This window comes from Teleopsis dalmanni, chromosome 1 (assembly GCF_002237135.1).
Source record: "Teleopsis dalmanni isolate 2A chromosome 1, ASM223713v2, whole genome shotgun sequence".
Classification (NCBI taxonomy): domain Eukaryota; kingdom Metazoa; phylum Arthropoda; class Insecta; order Diptera; family Diopsidae; genus Teleopsis; species Teleopsis dalmanni.
Window position 1 is genome coordinate 169238910 of NC_051846.1, and position 24657 is coordinate 169263566.

Below are 24657 nucleotides of genomic sequence, written 5' to 3' on the forward strand. Positions count from 1 at the left end.
CCTTAAAATGAAAATTAATAGTAGTGCGGTAATTTCAAAAAAAAAATAAATTTACGTTACAATTAATCGAAAACCCAGTAACTGAATTTGGTCTATTTCTATATTAGGGAATTTCGGTGGTTCGCAAGTACGGCAAAAAACAGTAAGTTGCTGGCCTATCCTGGCCTATACTGGCCGAAATGTACACAAAACAACAACACTATTTTCTCTGCTCGGCCAGTATAGCTATGCTGGCCAACCACATCGGCCAGTAAAAAAAAAGTGTCACCAACGCAATAAGCGAACTATTGTGAACATTTATTGGAAATTCCAACGAATATTGCAATCATATGTCAAAAATTATATGTAAACAAAAATTCAAACAAAATTTAAAAATTAAGAAAAAAGCAAAAGATTGAACAATGTGTAAAAATCTTGAAAAATAATGAAGAAATAATAAAAAAGCAAAAGATTGAACAATATAGAATGCTACTTGACACGAAGAGAGAGTTTTTGGAAACTAAAAAAAAGACTTGGATACCAACATGTACTTGAGGACATGACAGCAGATAGAATTGCCGTAAGTGTCACATAACTTCGCATGAATCGCCAATGAATGAATCGCCAACGCAAGAATCACCAACGAAAGGATCGACAACGCAAGAATCGCCAATGCAGGAATTGGCATAATTTTCAACTTTATTATTCAACCGCAAAAGAGAATCTGTGCGTCAAGAATATTATGAAAAGAAGTTATTTGCTAAGAAAAGGATAGGGGAAGAGAAAATAAAATTTTTTAAAGAAACTATGAATGAATTAAAGGAAAAAATAAAAAAGAAATGGGATCATGAATTGAAATTAGAAGAAAGAAAATTGAAATTGGAAGAAAATAAATTTAAATTACATGAAAAACTTACGCAAAATATGTAAATATATTTATATAAATTTTAGAAAAAAGTTATGTACAAGTTAAAATAAATTAAATAAGTTGATATAATAAAGAAATAAGAATAAATAAATAAGTTGATAATATAATTAAAAATAAGTTATATTCATTTCATGTAATATATATGTTTAAGTTTAGAATTTCTTTAATTCATATTTAAATTTATTTTACTTTTATGTAAAATATTTTCAAGTAAGTATCTAGTAGTAGTAGTATAGTATTTTTATTTTAGTTCAAAAACATAATATTTCAATCTTAAAACTAATCTTACACGTTAATTTGTGATATTAATAAATAAATTACAAAATATTTACATATTAAAATATTGTTTCTTATTGAACTAAACTACTCATATAATTGTAACACAAAATTTTCTATTTAAAAAATTACAATAAATGTATTAATTAATAACCTCGGGAGCTGCAAAACATTGCTTTTTTCTCCCAGCATTGAGAGTACCTACAAAAATTTACTTATCTCATTGTTTTATTCCTAAATTTCAAATATTCTTACCATTTCTTTTAATTTCGTGTTTATTTTAATTTTTTAATATTTTTATAAAAATATACTTTACTTGATTTTTATGCACATAAAGAAGATTTGCAGTTGGTGAAAACAAAACATTTGACACATTGCAGCAGTGATGTCAATGCCTCGCGTGGCTAACATAGGCCAGCACGCATTTTTTGCCTTACTTGCTAGCCACCGAAAAGGCCTATTATATCTGGTTATATCAAATACCAGATCTATTTTACAAACTATATGTATCTCTTAATAACACGATTAAGTGTTCAAAAGTTTACCTATTAGTAACAAATTTTGTGTTATTTTGTTATAATCAACAATAGGCGTATTCGGTGGCTCGCAAGTACGGCAAAAAACAGCAAGTTGTTGGCCTATGCAGGCCTATACTGGCCGCAATGTACGCAAAACAACAACACTATTTTCTCTACCTCGGCCAGCATAGTTATGCTGGCCAATCACATCGGCCAGTAAAAAAGAAAATGTTACCAACGCAATAAGCGAACTATTGTGAACCTTCATTGAAAATTCCAACGAATAGTGCAATCAAATGTCAAACATTGAGGAAATAAAAATTCAAACAGAATTCAAAAATTTGAAAAATATTGAAAAGTAACGAAGAAATAATAAGAATGGAGAAATCGTAAGTATTAAGCACATTGAATTTTTTATTATGTTAGTTATTACCAAGTTGCATTTATTTTATTTCATATAATTTGTAGTTTACATACGTAAAATTAATAAAACAAACATAATTTTTGAAGTTTTTCTAAAAAATTTTTTTATAGAAATACACGCAAACTATGGACCACAAAGGAAACGAAGTGTTTTCTAGAGTGCATTCATAACATTTAAAAAATCCGTGAAATAACTTGCATCCCTCGGCCGCTGCAAAACGTTGCTTTCTTCTCCCAACATCGTCAGTACCTACAAAAATTTACTTATCTTAGTGTTTTATTTTTAAATTTCCAATATTCTTACCATTCCTTTTAATTCCGTGTTCATTTTAATTTTATAATATTTTTATATAAATATATTTGATTTATATGCACATATACAAGATTTGCTGTTTGTCAAAACAAAACACAGTGATGTCAAATGACTCGCGTGGCCAACATAGGCCAACATGCATTTTTTGCCGTACTTGCGAGCCACCGAAAAGGCCTAATAGTCCTTTCTATTCAACAACATTGAGTTTCTTTTTGCCTTTACTTCTTTACTTTTTTTAGATCGGATATTATTTGATCAGTCTATTGTGAATGTTTTTTTACACACTTGTCAAATTTGCACTAATTATATTTTATTGCTGACAGTACAGAACGTTTGCTACTAATCTTTAAATAAAATATCGTGTTTTGCATTTTATTCAAAATATATTTTTAATCAAAAAGGCAAAAATTGTGAATTTTCGTCTAACAAAGTTTAATAATGAAATTGTTTTTACTTTAAATTAAATGAGGATATTTTATGTGTTACTCAAGTAAACATATAAAATTTTAAAGATACATAAATATTTGATGTGTTGAAGTTAAAATTTACATTGACATAATTTCAGTATTGTTCTTGCTTTCGGTAACAGCAAATTATATCGCTCGTATCGCTGAAGTATTAAATTTGAAATAAATATTGATATATCAATTGTTATCCTGTGCACAGTTAAGTGGCCGGTATTTAAAAAATTTGAATTTCAAATATTTGATTTATTGTGAATAAGTACTTCTGTACTTATCGATAAACTTTACTTCATTTCTTCGAAACACAATTTTTGTTGGTTGGCGAGAACTAAAAAGTAGTTAGAAGATTAAAAAATTATTTGTGCTTTAAGTTGTTTAGTTGACATATAATGGAAGCAGAAAATTTAACTGGTAAAATGCCAATACAACTTGATGTTGTACCTAATAATAAGGGTAAGGTTGACAACGTGACAGTCGACATAAACGCTAAAGTTGCAACGCCTAATAAAGGTGATGTAGTATCCGAGGTTAGTACGGATACTATTATTGAGCCAGAAAAATCCAACGATGTTCATCCAGCAGTATTAACTTTGTCTGATACAGAGGAGCCATCACAGCCAGCTAAATCGAGCAAGAAACGCAAAAGCACAAGTTCTTTTTCGACATCTGTATACGATGATCAAATATTAAAGCGACGTAAAATTAAAGTCGCTGGTGCTCCAAAGATGCCGGTGACAGGTATTTTAAATTTCATTTAATATAACTGATTTATTATATTAAATATTTTATTCAAAATTTTAGGATATGTGCGTTACATGAATGAGAGACGTGAAACCATGCGAAAGGAATTTCCTACCAAGACGGCTATGGAACACACCAGAATGATTGCTGAAGAATGGGGGCAACTATCAGAAGAACGGAAAGCTCCCTACATTAAAGCAGCAGCAATAGAAAGAAAAAAGTAAGATTATTATCGTTGTATATACAGTCAAAATTTCGTAACTCGAAGTACCATTTTGCAAAGAAATGGTTCGACTTCGAGTTAAACAAATTTTTTGTAATTGTATGTAATTTGCTCTCTAAACCCTGTTGCACTCTATTTAGTTAGAGTTATAGAAAATTCGAGTTATAGAAGTTTGAGTTATGGAAGTTTGACTGTATTTTGTTACATTATTAGGTTTCATTATTTATAATTATAAGTTTTAATACTTATTACTTTATTCTACATAAAATGTATTCGAACATCTCGTAGTAAAAACACAACCAGTAAATTTTTAATTTCTATCTTATCCTTATATATAATAAAAACTTATTTTCTATTAACAGATATTTAGCTGATTTACAAGTCTTTCTTAAAGCCCATCCTGATGTGCTAGCTAGTGAATTGGCTAAGAATAAACCAATACGTAAAGGTGAAAGCAAGACTGTGCTGAAAGAAAAACAACAATCAAATGGTAACAAGTCCGTTGGTAAAGAAAATGATAAGGAGAAGTTGAATACGCAAGAAAAAGAGTTAACACCATCACCACCAATTCAAGCAACAATACAAAATCGTGATAAAACTAAACGTAAACGCACACCTACACCAGTTAATAACAATACCAATAACAACAGCACTAACAATAGTAATGTATCTGCTTTAGCTGCTACCGTGCCTGGTGAGATAACAATATTCACTAATGAATTTCTGGACCATAATAAAGTACACGATATGGAACTTCGCACACTACGTAAATCTAAAGCGGATTTAGAGCAACAAAATGCTGTACTAGAGAAGCACGTGGAGAATATGAAATTTGGAGTTGAGAAAATGGCTAATGAAAACAATGAACTGGAGGAAAAGAATCGTTTGCTGGAACTTTATTTAGGTAAATTAAAAGTTAAATTAGCTCATGCATTTGCTACTTTGCCATTGCCAATGGAACCTAATGGTGCTAATACTGATAATATTGAAAAATATATGAGCGAACTATATAAAATGGCCACCTCCAATACTCATGGACCTGCTTGTTTAAATAAGGCAAAGGATATTTTGCGTAAATTAGACTTACAAATACAATTGTAAGTATCTTTAACCTCCAATCCAACATATCAAAGGCTGATGATTTGTAAGTTTATTTATTAATAAGTGTATTTATTTAATTATTTATGCAATAATTATATATACGCAATAAAGGTTGTTATTTCATTGAAATTAAAATTTCAAAAATGTTTATTTAAAATAAGTTTTCTCAAGTTTATCTTATTTTAAATTAATTCAGTATTGTTTTTGTTTAGCTGGAGAATAGATAAACATTCCAACTACAGAATTAAAAATTGTTATTAAAATGTAAAATGAAATAGAATATAACACTTTTTACTTTACATTATTATTATTTATAATTATAATTTATTTATTTTACAAACGAGCAATATTTATATCAATGTAAATTATTTACATTAATTTGATATTTTTTAATTTTTTAATTTTTTTTTTAATTTATTAATTTTTTTTTTAATTTATTAATTTTTTTTTTAATTTATTAATGTTTTTTTTTTCCATTTATTGATTTTTTTTCTTCTTTAAGCTAAAAACATGTTTTTTTTGTTATAATTTAATAACTAATTATTTCAACCTATTAAACTAATATAAGAAATATGTAATTTTAATATTTATTTAACTGCACAAGGTTTTAAGAAAATTTAATTAATAAATGTTGTAAATAATATAAAATAGAAACGATGCAAATACTTATTGACAACTACGGTTAAATGTGTTTATCATGTTTATAAAACTAATAAAAGTAAAAATTAATTGTATTATTTTTTATTAATTTTTTTTTTAATAATATATAACTCTTTGCAATTCATGAGAACTCTTCGATAACGAAATAACTTATTTGAGATAATAAATGGAAAGTTCACTTTAATACTGTTTTTTCTCTTAAACAATATAGGATTACAGAAGTTCAAACTATTATCTTAATAGATTCCTTTTTAGGTAAAAATAAATACGTAAGAAGTGTAAAGAAAGTGTAAAAAATAAGTTAGGAAAGGATAAAGAAAATAATTTTAACTGGTTAAAGAATGTGACAAACTTTAAAGATTGGGTTCGCTAGTTAATGAGTTGCCAACTTAACTACTTGACTCTGAGAGAGATGTCTATATTAAGTCCAACATTTTCTTTCTCTAAGTTCCTGATAAAAGGGATATTGCAGCAATAATATGGTGCCTCAGACACATATTTGAAACATTTAAATAATCTATGTGAGGAAAATAGTCATTCTAAAATAGATGAGCTAGTTAGAAAGTATGCTTTAGGAACATATTCGAAACCTCTAACTAATTTTAACAAACTATTTTCATTATATAAATAGTTATAAAACTTTTTTTGTATAATACAAATTATTATTAGATTTAACGATATTAGGTTTAATATTAGGCTTAACGATATATAGACAGTTGTACGCAAGTTGTTTCTTCTCAAATAGAAAAAAAATGTAGCAATATTATTGAAATTTTCTATAAAGATATCACTCCAATAGTGTGTGTGCTTAAAAGGCCCTTTTGGTAAAGAAATCATAACAGGATATAGAATAGGCCTTTTAATTACTTTTGTCGTAACTGTAAGGAAGACAACGAAACTGTTTCATATCTGCTATGTACCTCTCCAGCTACAAAAGCTCCTATTTAAAATAAACTTAGAATTTTTGATGGTTCCAAAACTTAAGGGTTTTCTGTAGCAAAGGAATGGCTCAATGGGGGTATGAGGGTCATTGAATCAAAATAATAACCTTAAGTTATTTGTTTATTTAGTCTCACTGATAATAATTATATAGGAAAATAAATCTAATGATTACTAGCCATGGAAGTAACCAAGGGAAAGCTTTTAGAATAGTACATCCGCAAAAGGGTACCGAAGCAATATTTTCATTATAAAAAAAGACCCATGTGAGAATACTGCCACCCTTAAATGCTGATTGTCTAAAGTCCAAGGTATGGAAAATATAATAAGAGGTATTTAAGCAGTCATTATTTTAGTGGAAAGAGCCTTTTTGGTTTAATTTTGTGCAAACATTTTCCGTGCTATATCGAATTCTGTCTACGCCTACGTTAGTAAGTCTGTGTAGTGAGTTGCTTTTACGAAAATTTTGTAAATCAGTACTATTGTTGTGATATCATTGGAAGTTCAACTGTTTTTAAAGAATCTTCCTTATTATTGTTCTTCTTGAAGAATTATAACATTATAATCCAAGTAGTAAATTGCATCTACTCCTTATGGCCAAGTGACTATGAAGTATAGACTTGACCGTTTCTGGAACCTTTAAAACAGACATCGTGGTAGTTTATTTATTCGAGTAATTAATTGCATTTTTATGGATTCATCTCAAATAATCTCTTTCAGAACTATTTAATTCAGAGCATTAAAGGTACATTTTGCAATTCTTTTGCCTTTTTATTGTTTTATGACTCTGGTTATATGGATAAAGTTTTAAATATTTGGTTCTAAAACCTCAATTTGTATAAATAATATTTGAATTAAGTAATTGGATTAAAAATGCATTAAAACTTGCAAACCATGAGGACGACGTGACCGTGAATTTATATGCCCTTAAATTATTCCATATATCAGTAGAGAATTCCCACAGGAAAACATCGCAAACAAAGAATTTTTGCAACACCTCCTTTAGTTTAGGGCATTCATATTTAAGGAAACTTGAAATGGGGATGAAAATCAAAATTAAATGCAACACCTCCCCCTGCCAGTGTACCGAAATAGAGCGAAAGAAAATCAATCGCAGTCGGTCCCACTGCAGCACAGCATTTGCAATTCAAGTAGTGCCAGTGACAACACATTTCACTTGGTTTAAAACTGTTCAGTGGTGGTTATCAACTTCTGATGCTAATAATGCTGTCACGTGTCCCGGTACTTCGTGAGATTCGTAAAAGAATGCTGTGGAATAAGCGAACAGATTGCACAAAATAGTTTGATTTCGAATTCGTCAATTATTTCCACATGATCGGCTTTTATAATACAACATTTAAGACAATACGTCATAAATGAGGGTAAGAGTTCCATAATGTATATTGTTTGTATAAGCAATTGGATTCTTCATTATTTTGATGAAGTGTTTTCCTTTAGAGTATTTGCTTTGTATTATCTTTATCTCAACTATTAATATTGGTCTTAGATTAGTGAATATAACTTTAATGAAAAGAAATTATTTTTATAAAAGAAATAGTCATTTGATTATGGTTGAAAGTCAAACCTACTATAAAATGTATTATGGTACACCCATAAATTTAAACACCTTTTTAGAAATGGCATAAGAAATATTATTGTGGCGTAGAAAGAACTAAAAGTAGTTTAGTTCATGAAGAACTAAAAAACTTATAAGACATTGTTTTGATTGTGTTGGAAAATGATATAGAATACGGTCCACGTGCTATCGACAACGACGAAGTAAACACAATAAACCTCTTGCACTTCTAATAAATATTGGAGTGCTAAACAATATTCTTTATTATCTTTGAAATAAACATAAATAATATATATTACGTATTAAATGTTAACCACAATTATATACTATATACTATAGAATATACTATAGTATATAGAATATATATATAGTATATAGAATTATTGGCATCTTATTTACTATATTACAATCCGTTTATTAAATTTAATATATTCTTTTCTCAATATGTACGTGAAGAGTGCACTCAGCCCCTTCCTGTGTACGCCCATGCCTCTTATGAAAAAAGAAACTATTTACAAGTTAGAAAGATTCGAATAGAAATGAGAAGATAACAATAAAAGTTTTGTTAATTTATTGAAATTTGGCTGACCATACAACGCTATGTTGCGGATTGTATGAGTACTTGCATCATCAGTGGTCTTAAAAAATGTTCGAATTTTTTAATTAGTTTATAGTCCATATATAATTTGTATGAACTACAAATGCAAGTGTAATTTATATATTTACATTATAAATATTATATATGTATGTATGTTTGTACGTATGTACGTATATATATTTTCATTTTAAAATTTCATTTTTACTGTATGATTAGTGAATCTAAAATTAAGATATAAATAAATAAAATCAAAATAGCGACTTTGACACGTCCATCGTATTATAAATATTATTTTATAACTATTATTTATTAGTATTAAATATTAAGTATTATTTATAAGTATTATTTAAAAATATTCATATATAATAAAAATAATTAAAGTAATTTGTTTTTCAATTAATTTTATTTAGTATGCATATTTATATATATTAATAAATTAATATGAAAATTAAAAATAATTAAAAAAAAATAATTTAAAAAAAACATTTTTCTAAACCAAAAAGATACATTTTCTTAGTATACTTTTGATTTGAGTAATTACACACAGCATCGAACATGTTCAAATACCACGCACAATGCACATTACAACATCCAACAATGTTGTGTTGGATTCACATTTGCAACCAAGCGACCAAGCAACCAAGTAATTCAGTTTGAGCTCGTCGGGCCACATGATTGTGTATCGAAAGTTCGCGCGGAAGAGTTTTGTGGGATGGAAATGTTATTAATATTTAAATAAAAAATGTGCATTGCATTATTGAATTATATATAAAATTTAAATATATTATAAAATATTTGAATAAAACAGATTTATATTCTAAAACGAAATTAGATCTTTTTAAAGTTTTGTAAAAGAAAAAATATAAAAATAGCGGCTCATATGCAGGTAGCGCCTGTGCAATACACCAACAACAAACGCAGCAGAGTAGCAACAACAACGAAGTGTGTACACAGGTGAAAAATACGCGAAATTTCTGTGATAAATGATTTGTTGGTGATTATTGTGATAATGATGATGATGTCGATAATGATGATGTTGACAAAAAGTCATTATTATTATCAGCGCTATGGTTAGTTGTAATGATAAAGTGCATAGATTAAAATAATCCATAAAATGAGTAGCAAACAAAAATCAATAAGATATAAATAAATACAATTAATAATTAAATAAATAAAATTGGTAATATTTTAAGTGTTTTTGAGACTACATTATTTTGTTGGTAAAGTGAATGAAGTTGAAGTTGTTTTTTTTTAATATTGTTAAAAATATTTAAATAGAAAAAAAATGGTTTTTATATTAATTACTGTAAAGAACACATAAATTGAATTTCTTATTAATTTAAAAATATTTTTTTAAACATAAAATTGGATACCACAAAGGATTAAAGTGTGTAGGGTAGGTCGTGGTTACTAAATAAAAATTTAAGCGCTCAGTATATTAAGTTTATATAATAATTAATTTATTATCAGGCTAATTGGCTATAATCAATTTAATTTATTATCAGGCTAAAAAACTATAATTAATTAATTATATTTTATTAAAATATTTTTCTTATATTTCGACTATCTTCGATAGGTATCTTCAGTTTGTATCTTCAGTATCCCTGCAGATGACTATCCAAGATAGACAAAATATTGGAAAAATATTTTAATGAAATATAAACTCATTTTAAATATAAATAATAAATTATAGTTTTTTATTTCTATTTAAATTATTATTATTTTTGGTCACAAATAAAATAATAATATATTAAGTTTATAAATTTATATAGAATTTTAAAAATATAATCAAAACAATTAAAATACAAAAAGGTATAGGATCTTATATCTTACAAATATAAGATATTTTGAATTTCATACCCACAAAATAAATATACTCATAAAATATGGTAGTCCCTTTAGTTTAATTTAAATAATATTTTTATATTTTTGTTAAAAAATGCTAAAAAACTTGGTATTAGATTTGTCGTTCCATTATGAGAGAGGTAATAAAAGTTTTCTTAAGCGTAAGTTGCATGGGATAGAATCGCCACTCATTAATTGATTATTAATATGACATCATCTACAAAGTTTTCAGACGTTTGTAACAAATATCCATACCAATTACAAAAATGACATAATATATGTTACAGATACTCATATACGAGTAGGTGTTTATATATAAACAGAAGTTATCTATTACTGCAACTGCACTCCTCCTACCTTACTCAATAGAAAATTAAACACATTTATAGAAAAATTATTAATGAAATAACATTTCTGTAAAGATAAGTGTATCAAATAATATTATAGTCAAATAATTATCGTATAAATTAATGTTTGGTAATGTAAAGGAATGTTTTATTTTACTTATATTTAAATCGTGCGAATGTAATTTAAATAGAAGACATATGAAGTGCTATGACCAAAATTTCTATTGCATTACTTTTCACTACAGGATATACCTATAATATTTTACCCAGACGTGTTTTCCTTAAAAGTTTAAAAGTACCAGGTAATTTCTTGCGTGGTATTAAATAAACGAAATATATGCGTAAAATAGTTGATGCTTAGATTAGGTTGAAATAGCCGCATGGAACTCAAACCCCAGTTGAGCATAAATATTGGCCCGTTGTGATACTACGTTTTAGGATTTTTCATACGCAAACTCAGTGTATGAACAGTAATGGTAATCACAACTCCCCATTCATGTAAAAATTAATCAACCTGACAAGTCTATAAACTTAGCCAAGTCTTTAATTTTATAGGATAACAGCTTTGTTAGTTCGAAATGAAAAGAGGCCCTAAAAATTAGTAATCTTCTCCTAGCCAGTAATGAGATAGAGTACAGTTTGGTTCTCAATCGCGCCACCACAAACCCGACAAAAGTCATTATCGGGTTCACACAGTCTCATAGCAGTCTTTCTAGTATGCAGTGACATGTTAATATTGATATCGTAGTGCTGAGTAAGTTATGCCTTAGTGGAAGCAGCTGAATGAAAGAAAAGAAGAAAACCTGAAGGTTAAATCCTCAGTTTAATATTAATTTGTGTGTTGAAATCAATAAACTAAAAAAAAATAAAAATTTCAATCTTCTAAATGTATTTTAAAATTTACTTTTGATTTCACCTAAATAAATTTAAACATTGATTGATTACGGGTTTCTTAACCTAAAATTTACCCATTAGCTATTATTTCCAAGTCATTAATTTGACATTTATTCATTAACTATCTTTTTCTTATATAAGGGATGTTGGCAACTGCAATAACAATAATGTTTCTGAAACTTGAAATGGAACAATTTTATTTTTATTCCTAATGTAGTATGATTATGACACAATGTATCCACTACATTTGTTGGACAGATATTAAACTGAAAAAAAATTTTAAAATGTGAAATAAGAACTACTCTAAGTTTGATCAGTGTTCTTCATATATGTCTGAGTTAGATTAGGAGACTTTATCCATGAATGATAATACTATATACAGATAATACTATATAGATGTGTTTAATAAATCAAAGCAAAAAAAAGAGTAAAAATTACACTCATTTAATCATGCATTTCATTAAACAACTATATTTAACTTTATTTATTTATTATTTTTATTTATCTATTGGGAACTATAGAGTCTTAAATATAAAAAAAAATTAAATGTTAAAATTAATTAAAGCAGTTTAATAAAAAAAATTACCTGAGCACTGGCTAAGGAAAGGAATACAAAAAAAGAAGCAGCTGTACTTATGCAAAACTATGCACAAAAATAAATAACCAATTTGCAACAACAACTAGGTTGTCTTGTGAACTAAATGCGTTCTTTTTAGTGTGGAAAATACTAAACTATATATTGCAAATGAATTATTGAAAATTTAAAATTTAAGCAAGTTTTTTTATGCTAACAAATGTTAATAGAAGAGTTATTTTTATACCTATATTTAATTTTTATTACCTTTTGAATTTTTTTTATATATTCCTCAAACCCCTTGCATATTTTAACATTCTTACTATACAAATAAATTTAAAAATATCTTATATTAAAATGTTTATTAGTATTTTAATAAATTATTTAGCTACTTGAAGAAGACTTTAGACTAAAGTCGAAATATAGAAGTAATAAAAATTATTGTAAAATGAATTCTTAATTTAAATTTTTAACAACAATAAAAAATTTTACCAATTAGGCTGCAACAACACTTTATATATACAGTGCTGTGCATAACAAAAGCAACCAAAATTTGCCCATCAAATAAATAAGTTTTTTGTCTACTTTTTACTTTTCATTCAAAAATCTAAATACACAGTTTTATTTGTTATTGTATTAGCTATTATAAAAAAACTACAAAATCTACAATTCTTCATAACGGGTTAATTAATTCACACAAATAATAAAATATTGCGAAATGCGGCTGTGCAAAACAATAGCAACTGAGACAAGATCAATGACCAAAGTGCATTCTAGCAAGATATTTTTTTGATTTTTTGCATTTTTATGCTGTGATTTATGTTTTTAAGCAAATTAGAACATAAACACAGAATAGTTCAATATTAAATCAGGTAATGGAAGTACGTTTTTATCATGGCTCGTGACACGTATACTTTGAAGTTTAAAGAAGCAAGAATTGAAAAATATTTAAATGGCAATACTTAAATGAAATAGCCAAAATATTTAAAATTAATTAGTTTATTGTTTCGCAGCTTATAAAAAAATATAATTTGTCAAAATACTATTAAAACGGTTTATTTGGGTGAAGCCCCTTGTAAGACTACTCATAGAATTGATAGAAACATCATATGAATTACAAAAAAAACAACCATTCGTGTCGTTGAAAAAGGTCGTAGCCGAGCTTAAACAAGGTGTTGACTCTAGTACTGTACGCAGGCTTACTCTTGAAGCCGGTTTCAAAAGTTACAGACCAGTCAAAAAACCAATGTTGACTAAAAAGCATTAGCAAAAGAGGTAGATTTTTGTTTTGCTTTTTAATTAATATTAATATACTTCATTTAGATCAAATTTCGCGTGGAATCACTTAAATTAGACTCTTACTAAATGGAAAATAATTTTTTTCAGCAATAAATCAAAATTTAACATCTTTAATTCTGATGGGATGTGCACAGTACGTCGCGAAAAAGAAAAACGTTTGTATTCGCGTAACTGCCAAGCGACTGTGAAGCATGGGCGTGGGTCAGTAATAATTTGAGCGTTCTTTTCAGGATTTAGACTAAGATCTTTTCATGAAATTCATCAAATAATAGCCCAACATGTGTACAAAAAAATTTTAGAAAGCCATATGGTACCCCATGGCGGATGAGAAATGTCACTCCGACGGGTATATCAGTACGATAACGACCCAAAACACACCATAAAGCTGATAAGAGAATGGATTTTGAAAAATGGAATTCCAATTTTAGATAAGCCAGCCCAAACACCTGATTTTAATTCAATTGAGAACATTTTGGTATTCTCAAACGTCGCTTTGGGGGTCGAAAAGTTTCCAAATGTTTGAGGTCATGAAAGATGAATGGTGTAAAATTCCAAATAGTTTTATTAACAATTTAATATCACCTATGATCCGTAGAAGTGCCCAAGTAATAAAAAGCAAAGGACTTTATACAAAATTTAGAAAAATAATACATAAATTTAATATAATAAATAAAGTTGCTATTGTTCTGCACAGCCGCATTTCGCAATATCTCATTATTTTTGTGAATTATTTAACCCGTTATTTAGAATTGTAGATTTTGTTGTTTTTTTATAATAGCTAATACAATAACAAATAAAACTCTGTATTTAAGTTTTTGAATGAAAAGTAAAAAGTAGACAAAAAACTTATTTATTTGATGGCCAAATTTTGGTTGCTTTTGTTATGCACAACACTGTATATAGATACACTCATATATAATATTTGTTTAATAATAAAATATATTTTCTTGTTTTCAATAATTCATAGCTGGCCGTAAAATTAAATCCGTGATATGAAATATTATTTAACATTAAGATAATTAAAAAGCTTAGAATAATTACAAGAGATCATTAAAATACAAAAAAAAGAAATCCTAATAGAAATACTTGAAAGCCTCTTCAACAAATTTTTTGTATGTTTTAAATAAAAGCATCAACAAAATAAAATAAATATAAAATAAAAACAAAAAGAAACAACAACAACACTACAAAAGCAACCTGTTTTTATTCATTTTATTTGTTTAATATTAAAGCTTGTAATCAAAATACAACAACAACAGCAACAACAACATGAAGAAGAAATTCGTCTATGCCGGCAAATCGTCGTTCGTGTCGTATGCCTGAAGACCGCAAAAAATCGAAACGTGTACCGCGGAGTTATGGCAAATTCTGTGTAGTTTCTTAAAAATACCATAAAAACAAAATCTAAACGAATAAAATAATAATAAAAAAATCTTAAATAATTTGTTTTTCTCTACATATTTTAGAATGAATTAAAATTGTCTTAAAGAGGAATTAAATAAATTATAAGAAAAAGAAAAGAAAACAAATTAAAGTAACAAAATGAAATAAATTAATGAAATTTTATGTTTTCATTTAAGTTTGAAAGTGCAATAAAATAAACAAATAAAGCTTTATTTCAAAAAAAAAAAAAAAAAAATATATAAATAATAATAAAAAAGAAATTTAAATTTAATCTAAATACACATAAATAAATTTAACATAGAAGAGAAATAAATATTTGCTTACAAGATTAGTGGTGAATTCTATTTTTGATGTGCTCGATGTGCTAAAAATAAAACAAAATTATGAGCTTCACTTAAATCCAATTGGAAAAATCTATATTTAAGGCTCACTACCACCGGCATTAAATCATTACTCACATCATATATTGTGTTATTGACAAAGTGGTTGCTGTTATTGTTAACAACCACAGCAAAAAATAGAGTGAAAACAGTCTCCTACAACACTCACACTGCAACAGTACGAATGTTGCAGCAACAACAATAACAACATTCAAGCAACGTCATAATCTTTCATTATCCTCTTGAAAGAATCCTCTACACTCAAAACGCAATGTTGTATTGTACTCTGAGTATTGCGTAAAATTTATTTCAACAAAAAAAAAACAACAAAAAATATAAGCATTAAAATATATAAAAGTTTATTGTAAACAACAACAAACTCCTATCAGTAACGGCAGCAGCATCAGCATCAGCATCCTTCGCATTTTGGAAGCAAACCCAACACACTCAACACACAACACATCAAAATGGGAAGACGTCCATTTAATCGCGTCTGCGCTATAAATTACCCCAGCCGGGTTGAGGGTTGGTTGGATGTTTGTGGTGAGTATTTTTCTCATATAAACTGCGTACTTAACATCTTAAATACAACAAACAACAAATAAAAAAAACTACAATTGATTTTTTTTAATTTAAAATAAACATGTCCTCATTTAATTATTAGAGTTGCAATGCAATAAAGTGCAAAGGTTAAATTGCACAAAAAAAATTTAATATATTTAATTTAGTAATTTATCTACTCTAAAAATGTCTAAGTTGATATTTCTATCAAGATATTTCTATTTAAATAAATATCTAAATTGTGGTTGGCTTCTGTACTTTGTTTTGTGTAGACATATATTGAATATATCGTAAGCCTATTAGTAATTAATTAGGTGAAGGTCGAAATCTAGTTAGAAGGCAAGGACGAGAGGCGTTAAGTATTTTTTTTTGTATGATGCGTTTTTGTTTTTGTTTCATTAGTTTATAATTTTAAAAATATTAAATTTTAAATTAGTTAATTTCTCGAACATTATATTTTTATAATGCTTTTTTTTATAATAGCAAAGAAAGAAAGGAGAAACACAAAAATTTAGTTAATTCTTTGAAATTTGACTGACCATATAAGGGTATTGCCAAGTACTCATCATTTGTGTTCATAGGAGATAATCGAATTTTTTGATTAATTTATAGTCTGTATATAATTTGTTTTTTTTTTATATATTTTATATCCAAAAATTCACAAAAATTTAGTTAATGTATTGAAATTTAGCTGAGCATGTAACGCTGTTTCGAATATTGCCAAGTACTCAACATCAGCGGTCTTAGAAAATAATTGAATTTCTTAATTATTTTATAGCCCGTATATAATTTGCTTTTTTTTTATATATGTATTTTATATTCGGCTACAAGTCACATGTTTTTTTACTTTCAAATTAAACGTTTATTTAATATTTCTATATATCATATATTTTGACTGTTCTTGAGAGTTATCATCTCATATAACATATCAGGTATATATAATTATAAATTTGGTAAAATGTTTGTAATGCAGGAATATATATAAAGGGACTATATAAGCCTTATTCATATTCAAATGATAAAAATTTGTTGATATTATAGTCCAAATTTTAAACTAAAGTATTTTAATTAATCTCTCATATCTATGGTAACTAGGGCCCACCCAGAGCTAAAATTAGGGGGAAAAAGGCATTGGTATGGTAATATGACATTATCATATATTACTTTATGCAAGCAGAAAATGAAAAAACTATTATTTAAAAAATATATGTATGTCAGATATATGTATGTAAATTAGTAAAATATTAAAGAGACGAATTTTACACATTCTTATAAACAATATTTAATTTAATTTTATTCAAAACAATAATAAAATATTGAAGACAACTGCGGGAGGTTAAAAAAATTCAAGAGATTTAGGGTAGTCTTGCCTATATCCAATAGAGTAAAAGTGCAATAGATTGTAAGATTTTCTTGTGTCGATCAAATGAGATGCACCCAAGCTAAAGATGAAGTTATTAGATGCTATCAACTCCATTAAATCACAAATCACAATTTATAATTCTGTGGTTATTATTCAGTCAACTCCGTCTTGCCGCCGCTGCATAATTGCATAGAATATGTTCTTGATGTTTCCTTCTTCTTATGAAATAGTCGACAGGAATCACTTTCTACCACATCTATATTTTTCATGTGGTAATTGAGTCTACAGTGTCCTGTAAGCAGTTCAGTGTAAAGTTTAATATCATTTCGGCTAACGTTAAGGATAGTGTCAACTTTGATGTGTTCAGAATCAATAAATCTTCTTGACTACCGCATGCTTGTTTAGGCTCTTCAGTATTCAAATAGATTTCGTTTCTTCTGTTCACAAATGAAGTTATTTGTAAAGCTATTTATCAACCCGCAGAAGTGTTCTGGATCAATTTTTACCAGGGAGTCTGCCATTTCGTTGTCCTCATGACTCTCATGCCTCGGTACCCACATAAGAGTACCAGATTTTGTTGATGTTATAGTATTGAGAAGTTGAAAGCATTCCCCTAGCAACTTTGATTAGTATGAAGAGTTTGCTAAGGATTTTATGTAGAGCTGTTTGGTTGTCCGAGAGAATGCATATTTTGGTACCTTGGGTGCCTCTGCGTAGGCATTATCTAGTACTTAGCTCTAAGGCATTTTGTAGTAGAATTAAAGACAAGTTTGCTTAGGAAATTAATTCTACTTCTAGCTAGAGTCGGAAGTAGTATTAATGAATGATTAATATATATTGTGTAATTTCATGAAATGTATGTTTCATATTTTCTTTCTTGTGGTTGAAGTAATTACAAATAATAGTAAAAATTTAGCCATTCATAAAATAAACTTTAGTATATTAATGATTACTTCGAAGACTTTAAAATTCGCTATTATGTTCTCTGTAAAAATATACAAAAATTAAATTTATTAGGGCTATTAAATGCTTAGATATTTGCTAATTATACAAAATCGTGTAAATATCTTTAATTTGATTTATATTTAATAAATTTTATATTTAATAAAAACTCAAGTGTATAATCGTTTTCGTATATAGTTATACAGTATCATTGTTTATTTTTATTTTACAATTTTTACAGGATATATTTCTTCTGATACGAATCTCTTTATACTTTAATCTTTATACTTTATTAATCTTTATACTTTAATCTCTTTATACATTTTACTTTATTTTTAATATTTATTATTAAGCTTTAAAATAGTTGAAAACCTTTTATATATAATGTGTTTGCGTTATACTTGTACTGAATTAACACGAGAGTTTTGTTTGTACTTTTAGCTGTCATGTTTGTAATTTTAGCTGTCAATTGTTGTTGCTTTCAATGCGAAATGAAAACTTTTGACAGCTAAAATTATTGATTGTAATTGTGTGAATCCGATATTAAGTTAGTAAATGTCCTTCGTATACACAAGGTTAACTTTAATTTGTATCTTTTGTATTACTTTATTTGTACTGGTACACATTCACTATCGTATATGCTCGATAAAATATTCTTTTTTATTTGAGAACTTCATTTCTATAATTTTTACTTTTATATAAACAAATAAAAACATAAAACTTACATGAACCCAACTTAAAATTTTATTTTTCTTTACTCTGTTTTATTTTAATTTTGCATAGTCCTTTTTATGGATTTTTTGTTAAATTAATTTGCAATTTTTATGCGGCACGTGTTACCATTTTTGCTATAAAATAAAACCATTCAAGTTTCGTACCCACATTGTAACTTAATTTGTAAAAATATTTTTGGCCTTTTTTTGAGGCTTCGGCATATATATAGGCATATACCGAAGGACCCTACATAAAATTTATGATAATTTTATTTTTTTACCCATGCATAGAGAAATATTACTATTGATGATAATAAAAAATATATATACTGATGGTTTGTGTAAATTGAGTACATTTTAAAACTACATTGAGTGCAAATAGTAAATAAAATAATAAAATGTTTTATAAAATTTAATAGCTTTTTTAACTATATATTTTAACTGTTATTTCTTCCGTTTGCAGTTTTTATTAAAAAAAAGTAGTTATTGCACATCCTTGCATTGTGGAAACAGTGCACTACTAGTAAAACCAAAAAGATATTGAGTATTTCAACTTCCTTGATTGGTTTAAATAAATAATGGAAATGTCAAGGACCAATTGAAGGTCCTTGAGCTGCCAACGGTACACTTGTAACCCTAATTTTTCATTTATTGTTTTATTACTACTACAATGCAAATGCTGCAGTTCGATTAGTTAGAGTTCATTTGAGCTTTTATTTGGAAATAATTTTTTTAGAACAATATAGGGTTCTCAAAATGTCTTTTCAAGCTTTTGAAAGTTGATTTATTATAACTTACAATATTAAATATTTTGATAGTTTCTAGTTAAGAGCATAATCTACAAAACTGTAACATTCGTATTATGTTTTTATTTAGTACTATTATGTTATAGTACTATTACATTATATTGGATATTATTTTGTTATTTTGCAGGAAGTTTTATAAAAGCAATAGTGTAGTTTATTTGCGAAAAACTTGACCAAGTGATATTAAACATGGTTTTTTTTCAAGCAATTTTTTACCAAGAAAAGGCCTTTGCAGAGCAACAAATGATTGTCAGATGAAATTAGGTCTAGGCTATACTCTGCGGTGGATGCATCAAGACTTCCCATTCAAATACCGTCGATTTATTCCGAGTCATCAAAGATATGTATGACCTGACGTTGTTATCATCGCTTGCATTGGATATTATCGTATTTCTATTATTTTTAATTGCCCGTTAAAAATTAGTCTATTTAATAACATGGTTTTCTCTATCGTTTCTATGCGTGTTTTTGTAGGAAGACTTGTTGTCATCAAGATGTGTCATGAAAGATATATATGGCCTGACATTGTCTTGATCGCTTGCATTGTAAATGATCGTATTTATACTATTTTTAAACGCCCGTTAAAAATTAGGCTTTTTATGCAATTTTTTGTACACAAATTTATTCTAAAATTTTTTATAGATTTTTTGTAGAACGATTTTTTCAGTCTCGACAATAGCTTCGTGATTGGAGCTCTTTCTCTTCTGCATTGGTTTTAGGTCTGCAAATAGGTAGTAGTCGATGGGAGCTCAACCCTATCAATGGTTATAATATATGTAATATAAATAATATATATATAAAATGTTGAAATAATTATAATGATATTTTAATATTCACCTATACATAGGTTTCGAACTGTAGTAAATTCTAACAACAAAAATTATTTTAATATTTTAATTGATTGAATTTTTGGTTGTTTTGAGTATTACCAAATGCGCTTCATCACTGGTCTTGGAATTATTTGTTATATTAAATTATTCGTAAATAAATTTTTGAGTCTCCAAGTACCAAGGGTTGAACTCGTACACTGCCAAATTTCAAGCAAAGGTTCAGTTAATTAAAATATTACAATAATTTCTTATTGTTATAGTTCACTACTATTCGAAACCTATCGAAACCTCTTAAATGCAATAGTTTCTATGAAGTAAAATAGTCACCACCGTCATAATAGGTCAATTAATTAATACATTTAAATAATTTTTTGTTGTTGTAGTTCAGTACTATTCAAAACCTCTCTATTAAATGCAATAGTTTCTATTAAGTTATGACTACCGTCATAACTAACTTTAAAAAAAAAGTATTCATTTTAATATTTATCTATAAATATTTAAATTGATTTAAAAAAAAATTGTGTTTACCAAGCAAATATTTATTTTATAAAAATTAATCATTTTCAGTTTTTACAATATAATATATTTTCTAACATTATACTGTTAGGAAAAATTAATTAAAAACGAATGGAAAAGATTTAACTAATTTTTGTTGTTATTGTATATTTTCCATATATTATATTTATGTTATCTTGGAAATATAGTCTTCTACCAAATATAATAATATGAGTTCTTTTACAGGCACATATACCTAGGCAAAAAATTGCTAAAAGTTATCTTTATTCTTTTATTTATTTTAGTCACCAGTATTTGCCGCTAAAAGATAAAAACTCTTTTGATTGACATGAAAATACTTGTAATCAATTTTTTAGTTTGTTTTCTATAAAAGTATCCAACCTGTTATTTTTTTTTTTTTCTTATAATTTCTGTTTTGGTAAAGGGTTAAAATAAATTTTTATCTATATTTTTGTCATGCCTTCATTAGACTGTTTTTAGGCCACTGTGTTGTCTGTGTCGCTTATCGTGTTATAAATAACAACAGTAAAGTGAAATCAGGGCAGTTTAGTCTCCTTTTTTCTGTCTAATCGTCTCCTGCTTTAAAAAGGCAGGTATCAACCGCCTATAGTTATCCTCGCGCAGTTGTTAGTATCTTTGTGTTAAAATATCTTAAAAATGAAAACATGGTTTTAATACTTTAATTAGTTTTTTTTTTTTATTATCGTAATAGCTAATTTCATAAACTAGTATTTTGTTGTTGTTGAAAGTTATTGATTTAGAAAAAATAACTAATTTTTTCTAGAGTTATGCCAGTTTAATATGGAAAGGTTTTTATATCGCTTCAGAAAACCAAAACGAAATGTGTTTTTTTTCGAAAATAAGCAGTTTGGTATATATTTTTCTAAACATTTAATATAATGTGTCTGTTTTATAAATTATTTTTTTTTTTAAATAAAAATCAGGTTTATTTTCTTAACAGCATTGAAATGCCATTTAAGCGTACTGCATTAAGGCGCCAACTCTTTTATTTACATTTTATTGAAGTTTTGGTATTGACGCTCACTCTTTTAGTTCGTTTTAATTAAGATTTATTTTTTGTTTAAAATTAGCGGCTGCTGATTAGCAAAAATGTGTTAAAATTCGCTTTATTTGAGTTTTAAATAAAATTAAATAAATATTAGTAATGAAAATATAAACACATATTATATTCATTTAATTAAATACATTCTGAATACCTCAACAATCCAATTGTATATACAAATTCTTTCTTTCGAAGTTAAATTTGAAGATCCATACTTAACAAATTTTTTTCTTATACAGTGATATAATACTTCTTGACAATTTGTCTCTACCTCAATCCACTCAGTGTGTTGGTTTCATAGAGTCGGAGTTGGTGTTTTTTAAGTAGCTTTCAAATGTGTCTAACCAATGGTGCTCCGGTCGATAGTTTGGGATCACCATTGCTTTCCACTCATTAACCCTTTTAACGTGTTGATATGGTCCATATTATTAAGAAAAGCCACTGAATAACAAATAATCTACTAAAACAGTAACTGAAACTGGTTTTACAAATTATTTTGCTATTAATTCAATGTCTAAGTCAATGGCTCCCAAACGGTGGTCCGCGAGATGGTTAAAAATGGTCCTTAAATCAAATTTAACAGGATCAAAATTAACATAGCTTGTAGTTTGTCCACTATGAATAAAGATAATCATAAAGTTTATTCTTAAATTTTCTTAAATTTACTAAATACAAAAACATCATAGCGGTTCTTGGTCAAAAACAGGTTGACTGGTCTAGTCGTACATCTAAGTCCTATCATAAATTTTACACTGGAATTCACTATATCATTTCTACACATGACGTGTCTAAATCAGCTCAAATGTTATGCATTCACAAAATTAAACCTCTGTAAGCTTAACCAATTCTTTAACCTTTAGATAGTATTATCTCTCATATAAACTTCAAAGAAATTCACTATATTATTTCTATGCATGATACATCTAAATCATATCATAAATATATTACTAAAATTCATTATATCATCCCTGCACACGACATGTCTAAGTCATCTCAAATGCTCTATTTTCACAAACTTAAACTATTTTAAGATTTACCAATACTTTAATCTCTACGTTGTATTAGCTTCTAACTAAGATCACGCCAAATATCATTTCCTGAAGGTTTTGTTCAAAATTTAGACGCAGCATAAAGTATCCAGCCTACAATCCATAGGTTAGAACGGATCAGATAAGTGTCTTGTACTTTTAAATATTGGGTTTGATGAAAATAGTTTGATTCCAGAAAAATATTTATTTGCTGCATTTATACAGTTTTTTATTCCACACATTGAGTATCCCGATTAAATTGTTCCGACTTTTAACTTCTGGTTTGACTTGCGGTAGTGATAATTGCAACATATGTTTTATCTACTCTGCTTTACGTTTACTTGAACAATAACGAGCTTACTGGATTTTGAAAATTTAATTACAAATTTGTTCTTATTCTCATTGGAACCTATTGCTACGTAAATCGCAGATGTGGCTGATTTGCATCGAGTTTGTAGTAGTATTCCACACCATATCCATAATCTAGTTGATAATTTATGAAGGATGTGAACCTTTAAAAAAATACTTAACGCGAACTGAACTATACGATCTTACAAACAATTAGTCAAACTATATGTTTTATATATGAAAATTATGCATTCTTATTTATTTATATTATTTTTGTATTACATCAGAGCGGTTCTAAGATTATCGGCGACCCACTTAGTAATAAAAATAATTATTTTATCTTAAGAAGATATAAAATTATTTATAAGATACATAGTCTTTCACAATTTGAAAAAACTATTTTCTGGCATAAAACTTTTTGAGTGTAAATATGTATCCTAAAGCCAATAAATACTGTCCTCACAAACAACCCATCTGGTGCAGTGCCTATTTTGATGATAGGAAGGTTCTGTGTAAGATATTTGAGTTGCTTGAACTGGTTATAATAATCAAAATGTAATATATTGTGATTATAATAGTCTAATATCTTTGAGAAAAACGAGAGAAAATAACTAACCATATTATTTATTCATAAAAAGCTCTTCTCAAAAAATTAATTTTAATTTTTAAATTAAGTTTTATTAATTATAAAATATTAAGTGCTATGTGTTGCATTTATAATCATTCAATATTTGTGAAAAACAGGATAAAATAACTAACCACCTTATTTATTCATAAAGTGCAATTATCAGAAAACAAGTCTATGACTATCATTTGGCTTCCATCGAAACCAAAACTGTTTTAAAATGTAAATTAGATAAGTGTGTAAGATCTATAAATAGTCTTAAAAGTCTAAATATTTGATCGAATAAGATAAAGTTCGTTATTCTTGTGATCGCACTGTAGATCTTAATAGTATCGGTATGAAAGTGCCAATTCAAATAAAAAAAAATGATCAAATATTAA

At 27.2% G+C, this 24657-nt stretch overlaps 1 protein-coding gene across 1 annotated transcript; it reads left to right on the forward strand.

Moving 5' to 3' along the window:
- Positions 1-2924: 2924 nt before the first annotated feature.
- On the forward strand, positions 2925-5071 carry LOC119670075 (high mobility group protein 20A-like). Its single transcript, XM_038080189.1, has 3 exons — positions 2925-3639; positions 3703-3862; positions 4228-5071. Exons 1-3 carry the CDS (start codon positions 3291-3293, stop codon positions 4964-4966), a joined length of 1248 nt encoding a protein of 415 aa, XP_037936117.1. The 5' UTR covers positions 2925-3290; the 3' UTR covers positions 4967-5071.
- Positions 5072-24657: the final 19586 nt, after the last annotated feature.

What these genes read in the sequence shown, in the direction of transcription:
- LOC119670075 (XM_038080189.1), top strand. Translation starts at nt 3,291, where the DNA reads ATGGAAGCAGAAAATTTAACTGGTAAAATGCCAATACAACTTGATGTT. An exon ending in TCCAAAGATGCCGGTGACAG is followed by an intron (nt 3,640 to 3,702) that starts GTATTTTAAATT and finishes TCAAAATTTTAG; the next exon opens with GATATGTGCGTTACATGAAT. An exon ending in GCAGCAATAGAAAGAAAAAA is followed by an intron (nt 3,863 to 4,227) that starts GTAAGATTATTA and finishes TTCTATTAACAG; the next exon opens with ATATTTAGCTGATTTACAAG.